Consider the following 14115-nt stretch of genomic DNA (forward strand, 5'->3'; position numbering starts at 1 on the left):
CTCCCACCTGTTGCTCTGAGCCCCACGCGCATGCTAATGCGTGGAGTGTATGCGCAGCGTAGCTGTCTGTTTGACTGCTTCATCAGGGAGGGAGAAGGCTTTTCAGCACCATCTAATGTTAAAAGGCACTAGTTTTAAGTGCATAGCTCATAAATTCTGCTGACACTTTGGATTAACCTTTATGTAGGTTTCCAGCTAATGAATTGTAATGGATTTCAATCTTAGTTGATAAATCTAATTGGTAATTTATAGAACAAATATTGAATAAGCTCCTATTAATTGTCACCCCACCAAGCGGACAGCTAACATGAATTGCACTTCACTGCAGCTTTAGAGATCGGTTTAGGCTGAGACATTGCGCCTGCCTTAGGTTGCTGACTTCTTTATTTCAGAGCTCTGGAGACACCTAGTTTGAAAAATGTTTATTCTGTTTTTGTGAGAACTTAGTGAACAAGAACATACTCTTGAGTGGAATGCAATGTATTTCTTTTGTAATCAGTGCATTTGAAAATTCAAGCCAGCATATTCCTACTAGATGGAAGCAAAATTAAGTTGTCTTTGTAGAAAACGAAGAGCCTTTCTTCCAGCAAAAATCCCTGCTGTATGCAATAGCCCTGATTAACCCTCTCCCTTCTGCATGTTTCCCATATTACAGACTTGAGACTGTCCTCATTCCCATATGTAATAGACATCCAAAGAATTTCAATTGCTTTGTTGAACTTTTACTAATGATCTTGTTTTTATTTTCTCTCTTGTTTTTGGTTTTTCACCATTGATATTGTATTTAGAAGGTTTCAGGTGGGTGAAACCTCCTATTCCATGCGTAAGGTGCCTCGCTGAAGGGAGCTCGAGGCCTGGATCTAGGGCAGACACACACCTCCTCCTCTTCCAGCAAGGAACGCACCGAAAAGTCACATGATGAGAAATATGGTAACGGGTTTGTAACTGCCACAGCAAAACAATTTGCCTCCATGCCTGAATCTTCTGTCTTGTGGCTTCAGAAACAGCTTAAAATAATTTTATTTACAAGCAAGTTATGTAAGAGAATGTTTTATACTATAGCCACAATTCTGTCAAAGATAAGTAAAAGTTAATTGATATTAAAAATTATTAGAGATAATTTACTAGTAAAAGCTTCTAACTCTTCTTGTTGTTCATTTTTTTCCTTTTTTCTTCTTTGTTTGGATTGCAGCATTCTGCTCTTCTGATGATGCGCTGTGACCCTGCAGTAGCGCAAAGGCTGCGCAGCGTTAACGCGCAATGCGTGCAAATGAGCCCCTGTGAACGGTTGACTAGATGAGTAATCTGATTGACTGGCTCCCTCAGTCCTATTGTGTAGCCTTTTTGGATAAAATTGGGTTTTAACATACCTCCAGTCCAACTAATCTCATTAAACAAATATTCTCTATGGGCCTGTCTAGTAGATTAATGGATCTGGTTGGCCGTTTGCTGCGTCTAGGGGTGTTCTCTGTAGCGCAGCAGTTCGCAGCGATTGCGCAATGCGATGCTGTTAGGTCGCGCAAGCGATGTTTGCGCTCGCATTACAGGGACCTCAACCTAGGTGCAATCCTGTCATATGAGGTTTCAGCTTCAGTCCCCCTTGGGAGACAGGGGCATTGAGAGAATGTAACTTAGAGCCTGACCTTCTCATACCTGACATGGCAGAAAAACCCTTTTCTCCTCAGTAATATAGTTTTGACGTTAGCGAGGAGCGTTGTTGTTTAGAGCAGCATTTCCCAAAATGTATTTTGTGGTATTCTAAAAATGTCTAATGAAAGAGTTCCATGGTCAACTAAGTTGAGGGAATCCTGTATAAACAAACGGACTTAGGGAAGTTCTGTAGCAAAGAAACTGGGTTTCTTTTCTCCTAATTTACTTGATCATGGAATCCTTTTTTTCAGTGATACCCGTTAACATTTTGTAGAACACACTTTGGGAAACTGGTGAAGGAGGTGGGGTGGGGTGGGAAAACTTGGCTTTAAGTGGCACTCTCTAGATCGGACTTGAAAACCTAGCAAAAGCCCTTAGGTGTTCAGATAAGAGGAGTCCAACATAGAGTCTTAAGGCAACTGACTTCCCAGATGAGTCCCAGTATGAGGGTCGGTTGTTGGTTGGCAGAACTGAACATGGTGGTTTGCACTTGGGTTCTGGTGGCGCAGGCGCAGGAGCAGCCAGCTGTGGCAGCGCATTAGTTTTGGCGCAAGCGAGCCTATGCTGCAGGGTCACTTTTGGCTGGTCAGAGAAGGAATAATGATATCACCTTCTTCCCCCCACCCCAATCTTTTTTTTTTCCCCTTTACAAATTTTCCCTTTTCCCTTTACCTCCTTCCCCTCCCATCTTCTTTCATTAACCCCCCCCCCCCAAGGCATGTTATTTGAAAGCAATTGAGACGCAACCGAACTTTGCAGTAGCTTGGAGTAATCTTGGCTGTGTTTTCAATGCACAAGGGGAGATTTGGCTTGCAATTCATCACTTTGAAAAGGTTAGTTATTAAATTAATAATTGGTACTTAGGAAGTGCTTATGTGTGTGGGCTGTTTTTATTTAGAGCTAAATAATAGACCTTTACATGATCAGTCACATAATATCCTTGTTTCTCTGACCGTATTTAAGGCATTTGCTGGATGGTATATGATATGGCAGTTTCCAGTTTTGCATTGAAAATGTACTGTAGTAATTAAAAATCCATTTTTTAAACGGGCAACTTTAAAAAAGCAGGGTTTCTTGGTCAAAAGGCTGATTCTAGCTGGGGGTAGGAAATGTACAAAATTCATCTGGAATGCCCTCTTGTACCAGAAAGCATGGAAGCTTTGGTATTACTTTGATTATGTCTAAAGGACTCAGGAGGCAACTGGAAGAGGCTCACACTGGATAAAGATGGGACTTGAACATTAGGAATATTATAACGGAAATATATTGAAACTTCTCATGTGTTTCAATCCATGAGTTTATAAATATACTAAGAAGAAATTCAGTGGTCACCTTTGGAAGATCAGGAGCAATTCATTTTGAAAACTGGTTAAAGAGGGAAGAATAAAGCATTTATCTTCCTCCTGTTTGAACTGGACCTCAGGGTAACCCAGTAGTTGGATAGGGGGAAGTTTCTTATAGAAGTGTTCCAGCTGGTAAATGAAAAAGGAATGATAGAATCAGAGTATCACCATTAATAGATTTAGGCATTTATTAGTGGCAAAAAAGACACAACCAGACAGTATGTACTTTTTTTTTTTTTTTTGAAGATTTTATTTCTAAGCGATCTCCATACATAATGTGGGGCTCGAACCCATGACCCCGAGATCAAAAGTCACGTGTTCTGCCGACTGAGCCAGCCAGGCGCCCCTAGAAGAGTTAGCCTTATTAATTTTGAATAAAATAGGGCCAACCGTTAGAAGTATTTAGCTCATTAAAATTGGAATGGACCCAATTAAAAATGTTTCCCTTCAGGACACATTTTGCTCTCACATTACATGAGCAGTTACTTTGATAACCTTGAGAGTTGTGAATAATGAGGGTACTGAAATGACTGGGTTTTATTTTCAGTGAAAGAAATAAGATTTAATTATATTAGAAAATGTAATTGGAGGCCTAAAATTATCTCAATAAAAACTTGTAATTGGAAAGTTTATCTGAAATCCTAACTTGATCTAATAGCTGCCTTGTAATTTTTAGGCTGTCACTCTTGACCCCAATTTTCTGGATGCTTATATCAACTTAGGAAATGTCTTGAAAGAGGCACGGATTTTTGACCGGTGAGAGAATGTTCTATCTGATAAATTTTCTTGAGTCTTTGTTGCATTGACACCTGAGACTTGGGACTAAAATTATGGCCGCGGTCCATTCAAACACATTTTCCTTTTCTAGTATATTGCTCTTCCCTCATCATGTCTGATGTATTACCTCTTATTTATAGGCATTGTTGCCTGACTTTTCATTGTTGGCTTTTCTCAAAGCCATTATCCTTCTCACTAAGAATTTAGTTGACCATTCTCTTATTGTAAACTGTTGAAATGGTCATTATTTATTTATTTATTATTTTTTATTTTGGGGGGGGGGGAAGAGAGAGTGAGAGAGTGTATGTGCATGAGCAGAGGACGGGCAGAGAAAGGGGGAGAGAGAAAATCCCAAGCAGGCTCCTGCGCTGTCTGTGCAGAGCTCGATCTCTTAGTTCACGTGATCATGACCTGAGCCGAAATCAAGAGTTGGATGCTTAACTGACTGAGCCACCCAGGCGCCCCAAAATGGTTATCTTTTAGACTAAATTATTTCTTTGATTCACAAAGCTAAGTAAATCCTGACTTTTGACTTGTTTTTGTTGTCAGGAGAGAGCTTATTTCTTATGTGGAGATAGAAAATTTTTCAGTGTAAAAATGTATTTTATTAGGGTGAATTTTGAGTTGAGGTTAAGTATAGTATAGTGTGAATTATAATTGATATGCTTTGGTACAGTATTATAACATGAGTTAATTGTAGCAAAGCAGCCATTGAAAGTTAGTTGCATTATGTGTGTGTGGTTTTTTTTTTTATTTTTCATTTTTTATTTTCAGAGCTGTGGCAGCTTACCTTCGAGCCCTCAGCTTGAGTCCAAATCACGCAGTGGTGCACGGCAACCTGGCTTGTGTATACTATGAGCAAGGCCTGATAGATCTGGCGATAGACACCTACAGGCGAGCTATTGAACTGCAACCACATTTCCCTGACGCTTACTGCAACTTAGCCAATGCTCTCAAAGAGAAGGGCAGTGTAAGGACATTTATTCAGTCTATTTCTTTGTTACTTGATAGGATTAAAAAGTTGTTTTTGTGCGTATTGTTATTAAGTATTGAGGTGGTCAGTAGTTTCACTTTGGAGTTGTGGTTGAGAGAATAGCAAAAATGACCTATTTTCTAGAATATTATCAGCCCCTCAGCTTAACCGAGCAGTTGTTAGAATAACATCAGTGGTAGCTCTGTGATTCCTTTGTGGACGTTTTGAATAATTTGTTTTGTTTTATAGGTTGCTGAAGCAGAAGATTGTTATAATACAGCTCTCCGGTTATGTCCTACCCACGCAGACTCTCTGAATAACCTAGCCAATATCAAACGAGAACAGGGAAACATTGAAGAGGCAGTTCGCTTATATCGTAAAGCATTGGAAGTATGTTCAGGGTGGTGTGGATGGATATTTTGTCTGTGATAATAGAGGAAAAGCAGTTAAAGTTAGCCATTTCGTCCACCTCTTTTGTAAAAATTGTGGTTGAACCATTCATGAAGCTAGTAATTGAGTAGCTACGGTTTGAGTGAAGTCTTGTGTGACATTCAAGAAAGACTCTACATTGAGTTCATGATTTTATGAATAGATAAGATCACAAAAAAGTTAAACAGTAAGTTACAGTTCAAGAGAGGTTGCCAATAAGTATAATTTTAGTGCCTGATAGCTGTAGTGATGGTTGGTGGGTGTGGTAGGAGTTTAAAAGAGATTTCAGAAGAGAGAGAAGCTGGAGTAATCAGCATAAACTAGGATGAGGAGAGGTCTATCTCATCGTGGTTTGAAACAAGGAGAGATCTAAAATGAAGAGGTAGAATTTGAGCTACTTGGCTTTGAAGAATGAACAGATTTAGAGAAAGGTAGACAGAACTTTAGGGATATAAAGGTATTTGGGCAAAGTTCTTATTGTGCTAAGTTACTACTGCTGTTGTAGAAGTTTTTAAACCTCAGGTATCATCTTGACTATAGGTCTTCCCAGAGTTTGCTGCTGCCCATTCGAATTTAGCAAGTGTACTGCAGCAGCAGGGAAAGCTTCAGGAAGCTCTGATGCACTATAAGGAGGCTATTCGGTAAGACGCTCACCGTCATGTTATTATTATCATTTTCTCTCACGTGTTAAAAGGTTTGGCATTTGGCACATTTGGCTTGTGTTAAGATGACTTTTAATAACAGACTACATTCAGGGGGGTTAAAAGTTTTTGTGCTAGATCAATAAAATGTTTGTTTTCTCCTTTAGAATTAGTCCCACCTTTGCTGATGCCTACTCTAACATGGGAAACACTCTGAAGGAGATGCAGGATGTTCAGGGCGCCCTGCAGTGTTACACTCGTGCCATTCAGATTAACCCTGCATTTGCAGATGCGCACAGCAATTTGGCTTCCATTCATAAGGTACTACTGTTTGTTATGTGTGCATCTAAGCACCTAATGTTTAATTTTAGGACAATTTTTAACCATCCCTCTGTATTTATTTCCAGGATTCAGGAAATATTCCAGAAGCAATAGCTTCTTACCGAACTGCTCTGAAACTTAAGCCTGATTTTCCTGATGCTTATTGTAACTTGGCTCATTGCCTGCAGGTAAAGAATAACAGGCCAGTAATTGGCTTTCGTGTTGCAGTCACTTTTTAATTGTTATGTGCCATATTAGTCCAAGCCTGGCTGGAGACCCTGTTCTTTAAAGGGTTATCTGAAATTAGTCCAAAGACACACAAACTGTTAAATCTTGAATAGGGTTTTCTGGATAATAATGTCGTTTTGCCTCCTCTAGATTGTCTGTGATTGGACAGACTATGATGAGCGAATGAAGAAGTTGGTCAGTATTGTGGCTGACCAGCTAGAGAAGAATAGGTTGCCTTCTGTGCATCCTCATCATAGTATGCTATATCCTCTTTCTCATGGATTCAGGAAGGCTATTGCTGAGAGGCATGGAAACCTCTGCTTGGATAAGGTGCAAATGTTTTAAGTTTTTTTGTTGCAAAGTAAAATACAGATAGAGAAAATGATGTGGATCAAATGTATATGGTTTAATGAGTTACCATAAGGTGAACACCACCCAAGTTGAGAAGTGAGACTTTGGCAGCCACTGCAGAAGCCCTTTCCATTGTGTCTGTCTTGATCATAACCCCTTCCATCCCATAAGGCAGAATCCTAACAATAGATGGATAACGTCTTCTTACAGTTCGAAAATCATAATGTTTAATACAGTGTTTAGTATTTGATATTCCATTTTGAGAATTAGAGCACTAGTTTGTCAAAGGTGGGAGTTTACTCAACAGAATAGATTGGAGTGCTAGATGTAATTCTGTATTTTAAAGGTACTTCCCGGGGTGTCTGGGTGGCTCAGTCAGTTAGGCGTGCAACTTTGGCTCAGGTCATGATTCCATGATTTGTGGGTTCTAGCCCTGCGTCAGGCTCTGTGTGAGCAGCTCAGAGCCTGGAGCCTACTTCAGATTCTGTATCTCCCTCTCTGCCCTCTTGTGCTTGCTCACTCTCTCTCTCAAGAATAAATAAAACATTAAAAATAATTTTTTAAAGAAGTGCTTCCCTACAGAATTTTCTAAAACACAGGGTTTGTCATGCTCTGTCCACACTGCCTCCTTTCTCCAAGTTTTAGATTTTGCTCGTGCTCTTTCATAGGCCTCAGGAACATGATAGAGTATGAAGCATATTATACAAACTGCTAAGATTGTATTGAACTGGCTATATGAATTAAATGAAGTATTCTGGGCAAACCATTCCCAGTAGGTGTGAGGTATAGGTTTGTTTTGCTTTTAATCAATTTTCCTAGGTTTATGTATAGATTCAACTTGACTAACAAGCATTGGTTTCCATTGGTAGATTAATGTCCTTCATAAACCACCATATGAACATCCAAAAGACTTGAAGCTCAGTGATGGTCGACTGCGTGTAGGCTATGTGAGTTCTGACTTTGGGAATCATCCTACTTCTCATCTTATGCAGTCTATTCCAGGCATGCACAATCCGGACAAATTTGAGGTAAGATTAGTGTTTGTCTAGAGACACTATTTGTTTCGTTAAACAAAACCTCATTTGTGGCTTTACCATCACCATTAGGTGTTAAGCCTAGTGTCTTTTTTTTTTTTTTTTAATGTTTTATTTCTTTTTGAGACAGAGACAGTGCATGAGCAGGGGAGGGCTAGAGAGAGACACAGAATCCTAAGCAGGTTCCAGGCTCTGAGCTGTCAGCACAGAGCCTGACGCGGGGCTCGAACTCACTGTGAGATCATGACCTGAGCCGAAGTCCCAGGCTTAACAGCTGAGCCACCCAGGCGCCCAAGCCTAGTGTCTTTTTGAAAGATTTGAGCCGAAGTTTTTGCTCACTTTTAATGTTTTAATTGAAATACGGATGGCATACAACATAGTGCATAAGTTTCAGGTGTATGACATAGCAGTTTCACAATTATATGTTCTGAAATGCTCACCACAATAAGCATAGTTGCTGTCTGTTACCATGCAGAGTTATTAAATATTATTGACTATGTTCCCTCTGTACTTTTCATCTCTGTGACTCATTTTATAGCTGGAAGTTGCACCTTTTAATCCCCCTCACCTATTTTACCCATCCTCTTCATCACCCTCCCTTCTGGCAACCACTAGTTCTCTGTATTTATGAATCTCTGGTTTTTGTTTGCTCACTTGTTTTTTAGATTCCATATATAAGTGAAATCGTATGGTATTTGTGTTTTCCTGTCTGACTCACTTCACTCAGCATAATATCCTCTAGGTCCATTTATGTTATGAATAGCAAGATTTCATTTTTTTATGGTAATGTCCCATTGTATGTATGCATGTGTTTACACATACACTCTCCACATACTCTTTATTCATCTGTTGATGGACACTTCCATATCTCATTGAGCCAAGGTTTTTAAATATACCGTATGCTGCCTTTCAGGTATTCTGTTACGCCCTAAGCCCAGATGATGGCACAAACTTCAGAGTGAAAGTTATGGCAGAAGCCAATCATTTCATCGATCTTTCTCAGGTAGGTGAAACTCCTACACTTCAAACTTAATTTTGAACAAATAGTGAATAAAACTATTGGCATATAGCTTGTATTTTTTGTGACAGATATTTTTAACATCAGCTACTACATATGGGCAATTGCTTTGCTCTTATTTGCTTAGTCATTTACATTTATAATCAGCATGGATTTTGCTGATGTTGCAAATGAAATAGAAATGTGGTCTATCTGTGCTTGGACATAAAACTCTTCTAGGGATTAAGCCAGGTCTTACGACAGTAGATACTTAATATTAACTGAATAAATTGACCAAAATGGTGGCTTGGAAGAGGAATACATAGGTTATTTAAGGAAAATAGATGAACTATGCTTCATCTATCTTTGTGGGCCTTTGCCTTTGGTTATCTTTATTTCCATACTTTATTGCTATTTCTAGGAGCATAAATTTTATGTTAAATTAAGAATGAGGAGTGCCTGGGTGGCTGAGTTGGTTAAATGTTTGACTCTCGATGTTGGCTCTGGTCATGTGAGTTTGTGACATTGAGCCCCATATCCGGCTCTGTGCTGACAACCAGGAGCCCGCTTGAGGTTCTCTCTTCCTCTCTCTCCCTGCCCCTCCCCTGCTTGTGCACACAGGGTCTCAAATAAATATTTAAAAAAAGATTGAAACCTGTGGAGGAATTAATTTGCTGAGTCTTGAGTTTTTTATTCAGACTCTGTTGGCCACTTTGGTGACTAATAGAGATATGCATTGTAGAATATATCTAATAATTCACGTATGAGTCATTGATACCCAGCAGAAAGGTTTTGAGATTCTTGTCATTTAAATAATATGTACTAACATCTTTGGCAGTGTAGCTGTTGCTATGGGACCAAGAAGCATGCTGCCTTCCACTTCTGAGATGTTCAGGGGCTCACTGCTTATTGACTGAAGTCTAAACTCTTCAGCATGGCCTTCACAGTCTTTCTGAGTCTGAGCACAACCTTGTTGGCCAATACTTTTCACCCACCATTTCCCCTCATGTATACCCTGTACCAAATAGCAAATAGCAATAGCACCAAAAAGCAGTGACCTACACACCATTTTTCTTAATCTACCATGCACTTGACTCTGATTAATTCATACTTTTCTCGTGTCGAGATTCTATTCTGTCCAACTGCCTCAAACTCCTTCCCATCTTTGAAGACCCATTTCAAATGCCAGCTCCTCTATGAAGCCTTGTTATTCATACGTTCAGTCTAGAAGTAAACTCTCCTTCCTCTGTATTCTGTTTCTGTAATGTTTTGGGCCCATTTTAAGGGCACTTAACCACATTTTTACCCTGCATTAACGTAACTTGTGTTGTTCTGTTTTGCATCTATGACTCTGAATTTTATTTGATGCCATTAAGACGAATTAAGTTAGTTTGAGGGGCTCCTGGGTGGTTCAGTTAAGCATTTGACTCTTTATTTATTTTTTATTTTTTTAACGTTTATTTTTGAGAGAGAGAGCATGAGTGGGGGAGGGGCAGAGAGAGAGGGAGACACAGACTCTGAAGCACGCTCCAGGCTCTGAGCTGTCAGCACAGAGCCCGACGCAGGGCTCAAACCCACGAGCCGGTAGATCATGACCTGAGCTGAAGTCAGACGCTTAACCGACTGAGCCACCCGGGCGTCCCAAGCATTTGACTCTTGGTTTCGACTCAGGTCATGATCTCACAGTTGTGAGATCTGTCTTGAGATCAAGCCCTGCATCAAGCTCTGCTGGGTGTGGAGCCTGCTTAAGGTTCATTTTCTCTCTCTCTCTCTCCCTCCCTCCCCCCCACTCCTGCTTTCCCGCTCATGCTCCTGTGCTTGCTCTCAAAGAAAAAGAAAACTAATTGAATTAGTTTGAGATTATACATAGTGAGTTCTTTTTTTATTCCATAGATTCCCTGCAATGGAAAAGCTGCTGATCGCATCCATCAGGATGGTATACACATCCTTGTAAATATGAATGGTTATACCAAGGGTGCTCGAAATGAACTCTTTGCTCTCAGGCCTGCTCCTATTCAGGTAAAGAAGTTCATGATAATTGCTCACAATGTTTATTGAACTAAAAAGAAAGTGATGTGGGTCGTCCTCCGCCCCCGTTTTTCTGGCATTTGAAACATTTGAAACATGCTTGACATAAGAATAAAAGTATAGGGGCTTGAGTGTCCGACTCTTTTTTTTTTTTTTTCAATGTTTGTTTATTTTTGGGACAGAGAGAGACAGAGCATGAACGGGGGAGGGGCAGAGAGAGAGGGAGACACAGAATCGGAAACAGGCTCCAGACTCGGAGCCATCAGCCCAGAGCCTGACGCGGGGCTCAAACTCACGGACCGCGAGATCGTGACCTGGCTGAAGTCGGACGCTTAACCGACTGCGCCACCCAGGCGCCCCTTGAGTGTCCGACTCTTAATTTTGGCTCAGGTTGTGATCCTAGGGTCATGGGATCAAGCCATGTGTCACGCTCCATGCTGAGCATGGAGCCTGCTTGAGATTTTCATATATTCTCATTCTCTCTCTCTCTCTCTCTCTCTCTCTCTCCCCCCTCCCCCCCTCCCCCCTCCTCCTCCCTCCCCCTTCCTTCTCCCCTCTCCTCCTCTTCCCCTATTTCCCCTCTTCCTGTGCCCCTTTACCCTGCTTACACTTTCTCTAAAATAAAATGAACAAAGAATAGTTCTTGAAATGCACAGGGACAAAGAATTCTGAGTGTAGAATACAATGCCCACAGGTACATGTGTATGGAAACCTGCAATTCATACTTGGGTACAAACGGTTCTGTCTTGTAAATCGGAAAAAACATTTTAGCACTTAGAAGGTTAGACTAAAATATTACTTGATTCCTCTTGGCTAAAGAAGTCATCCCTCCTTGTTTGTTTCTTTACTTATTTAATTTAGGACTCCTATGGAAGGTTTTTAGTTTTTGGCCTAATTTTTTCTTTCGTTTAGGCAATGTGGCTGGGATACCCTGGGACTAGTGGTGCGCTTTTCATGGATTATATCATCACTGATCAGGAAACTTCTCCAGCTGAAGTTGCTGAGCAGTATTCCGAGAAACTGGCTTATATGCCACATACATTCTTTATTGGTGATCATGCCAATATGTTCCCTCACTTGAAGGTAGGTAGAAAAACAGTGCTATGTGGGAATTGCAAAGAACTGTAATCATTTATTTCCTTGCTATTGTGTCTATGCATCCTAAAAGATATGTATCTCAAACTTTTTTTTTTTGGATTAGAAAAAAGCAGTCATCGATTTTAAGTCCAATGGGCACATTTATGACAATCGGATTGTTCTGAATGGCATCGACCTCAAAGCATTTCTTGATAGTCTGCCAGATGTGAAAATTGTCAAGGTCAGAACCTGGTCAATACTGTCATTGAAACAAAGTTATCTGCATTTGGGATCTTTTCCCTAATGATACGTTTTGTTGTTTTTCTTAAAGATGAAATGTCCTGATGGAGGAGACAATGGGGACAGCAGTAATACAGCTCTTAATATGCCTGTTATTCCTATGAATACTATTGCAGAAGCAGTTATTGAAATGATTAACAGAGGGCAAATCCAGATAACAATTAATGGATTCAGTATTAGCAATGGACTAGCAACTACCCAGGTGAGAAGAGACAAATAGAATGTAATGTGTACCACCAACTATTCATTTGTCTCCTTTAAATCTCATAACTCCAGGAGGTATAAGCATCATTATCCCTGTTTTATAGGAGAGGAAATAAAAGTTCAGTGGAAATTGGTATCTTCTATAGCTTTGTCTTATTTTAAATGTCTGTTGGATTCAGCCAGCTGGTCACTTAATGAGGGTCTACTGTATTAACAGTATCTTACTGTTTCCTATCTGTGGCTTTCCTCTTAAAAATGGTGAACTATCTGTAGACTTCATACAATTTCTTCTGTAACTCAATCTTTCCCTAGTTAAATCTCTCTACTTTTTAAGACTTGCAGTTCAGGCAGCTTCTCCAGGAATCCATTCCTGTCCTTATCATTAATCTCACCTTTCCCGTTCCATTGGTACCTATCTGTTCTGTTTCTTTAATGTTTGGGTTATATTTTTACATGCAGCACAACATGTTATAATTCCCTGTGTTTGTATTTATTCTCCACGGAGTTCAATTACTTTAGGGCCCATGTCTTAGCCACAGTAATGTAGTATTTGTTCAATAAATATATATTGCATGTTTGAATAAGTGAATAGGTAGCGCTGTCAAGATATTAGAAGGCAAGGAGTTAACAGTTTTACTGGTATAACATTTCATACCAAGGGTGCTCAAAATGAGCTCTTTACTCTCAGGCCAGCTCCTGTTAAGATAAAGGAATTAATATTGGGCTAAACCGACAGGGGTGTGTTTTTTCTTACTCTCTGGTTACCTGTCCTTTGGAGCAATAGGACAGACCTGTTTGACTCAAGAAAAACGTGTGTATGTATGTATGTGTGTATATACGTGTATATACATATACATATACATACATATGTACGAATGTATATACATATGTATATACATATGTATGTATATACGTATATACATACATATATATGTATGTATGTGTGTGTGTGTGTGTGTATATATATATATGTATATATATATAGTTCTTGACATTCACAGGGACAAAGAATTTTGAGTGTAGAGCACAATGCCCAAATGTATGAAATGTCCATACATACCTGGAATAGTTACATAATGGAAGATAGTACCCAGATGTGTGGGAATTGTAAGATTATAAATGTGTACATACTTAGAAATAGTGGCGATCAATGTGAGGAGACACAGTAGAGATCATTTGGAGGAATGATTTAAATTTAGCCTTCAAGGGTGGGTGTGATTTAGAAAAGGACATTTCATTTATTAAAGTGAGCAAAAACTTGCTTTTGAATTAATAGGGTTTTGAAAAGAACTTTTTGGCTTGAGTGGTAAGTTTCAAGGTGTAGTCCTCACTGCTCCCAATTAAGATAATGCTGTAATGTTTTTCTTTTTTTTTTTTAATATGTCATGGATATTTTCGCATACTTGAAATGACATGACTTTCAAGGATTATACTTTTTGGCATCTTAAGGAATCTTTATTAATTAAAAAATGCCAGACTATGCTGACTTTCTAAAAATTTTTATTTTTTAATTTAAACCCAAGTTAACATATAATGTAATAATGGTTTCAGGAGTAGAATTTAGTGTTTCATCACTTACATATAACACCCAGTGCTCATTCCCCCCCACACACACAGCACCCCTCCAGCAATCCTGTTCTCTGTATGTAAGACTTTCTTGGGGTACCTGGGTGGCTCAGTTATTTACTCATCTGACTCTTGATCTCAGCTCAGGTCATGATCTCATGGTTCGTGGGATTGAGCCCCATATCGAGCTCTGCTG

General features: G+C 39.6%; 1 protein-coding gene across 3 annotated transcripts in view; it reads left to right on the forward strand.

The window, feature by feature from the left end:
• OGT (O-linked N-acetylglucosamine (GlcNAc) transferase) overlaps positions 1–14115 on the forward strand; it is a 36687-nt gene that overhangs the window by 12039 nt on the left and 10533 nt on the right. For all 3 annotated transcript variants that reach the window (XM_045472515.1, XM_045472516.1, XM_045472517.1), the window contains 14 exons: positions 2367–2483; positions 3670–3749; positions 4545–4740; positions 4993–5133; positions 5713–5813; positions 5981–6134; positions 6221–6322; positions 6513–6692; positions 7583–7741; positions 8661–8750; positions 10638–10763; positions 11685–11855; positions 11974–12090; positions 12181–12351. In XM_045472515.1, the coding sequence (XP_045328471.1) occupies positions 2367–2483; positions 3670–3749; positions 4545–4740; positions 4993–5133; positions 5713–5813; positions 5981–6134; positions 6221–6322; positions 6513–6692; positions 7583–7741; positions 8661–8750; positions 10638–10763; positions 11685–11855; positions 11974–12090; positions 12181–12351 (1905 nt within the window). The remainder of the gene's footprint in view (positions 1–2366; positions 2484–3669; positions 3750–4544; positions 4741–4992; positions 5134–5712; positions 5814–5980; positions 6135–6220; positions 6323–6512; positions 6693–7582; positions 7742–8660; positions 8751–10637; positions 10764–11684; positions 11856–11973; positions 12091–12180; positions 12352–14115) is intronic.

The sequence above is a fragment of the Leopardus geoffroyi genome, chromosome X (assembly GCF_018350155.1).
Source record: "Leopardus geoffroyi isolate Oge1 chromosome X, O.geoffroyi_Oge1_pat1.0, whole genome shotgun sequence".
Lineage (NCBI taxonomy): Eukaryota > Metazoa > Chordata > Mammalia > Carnivora > Felidae > Leopardus > Leopardus geoffroyi.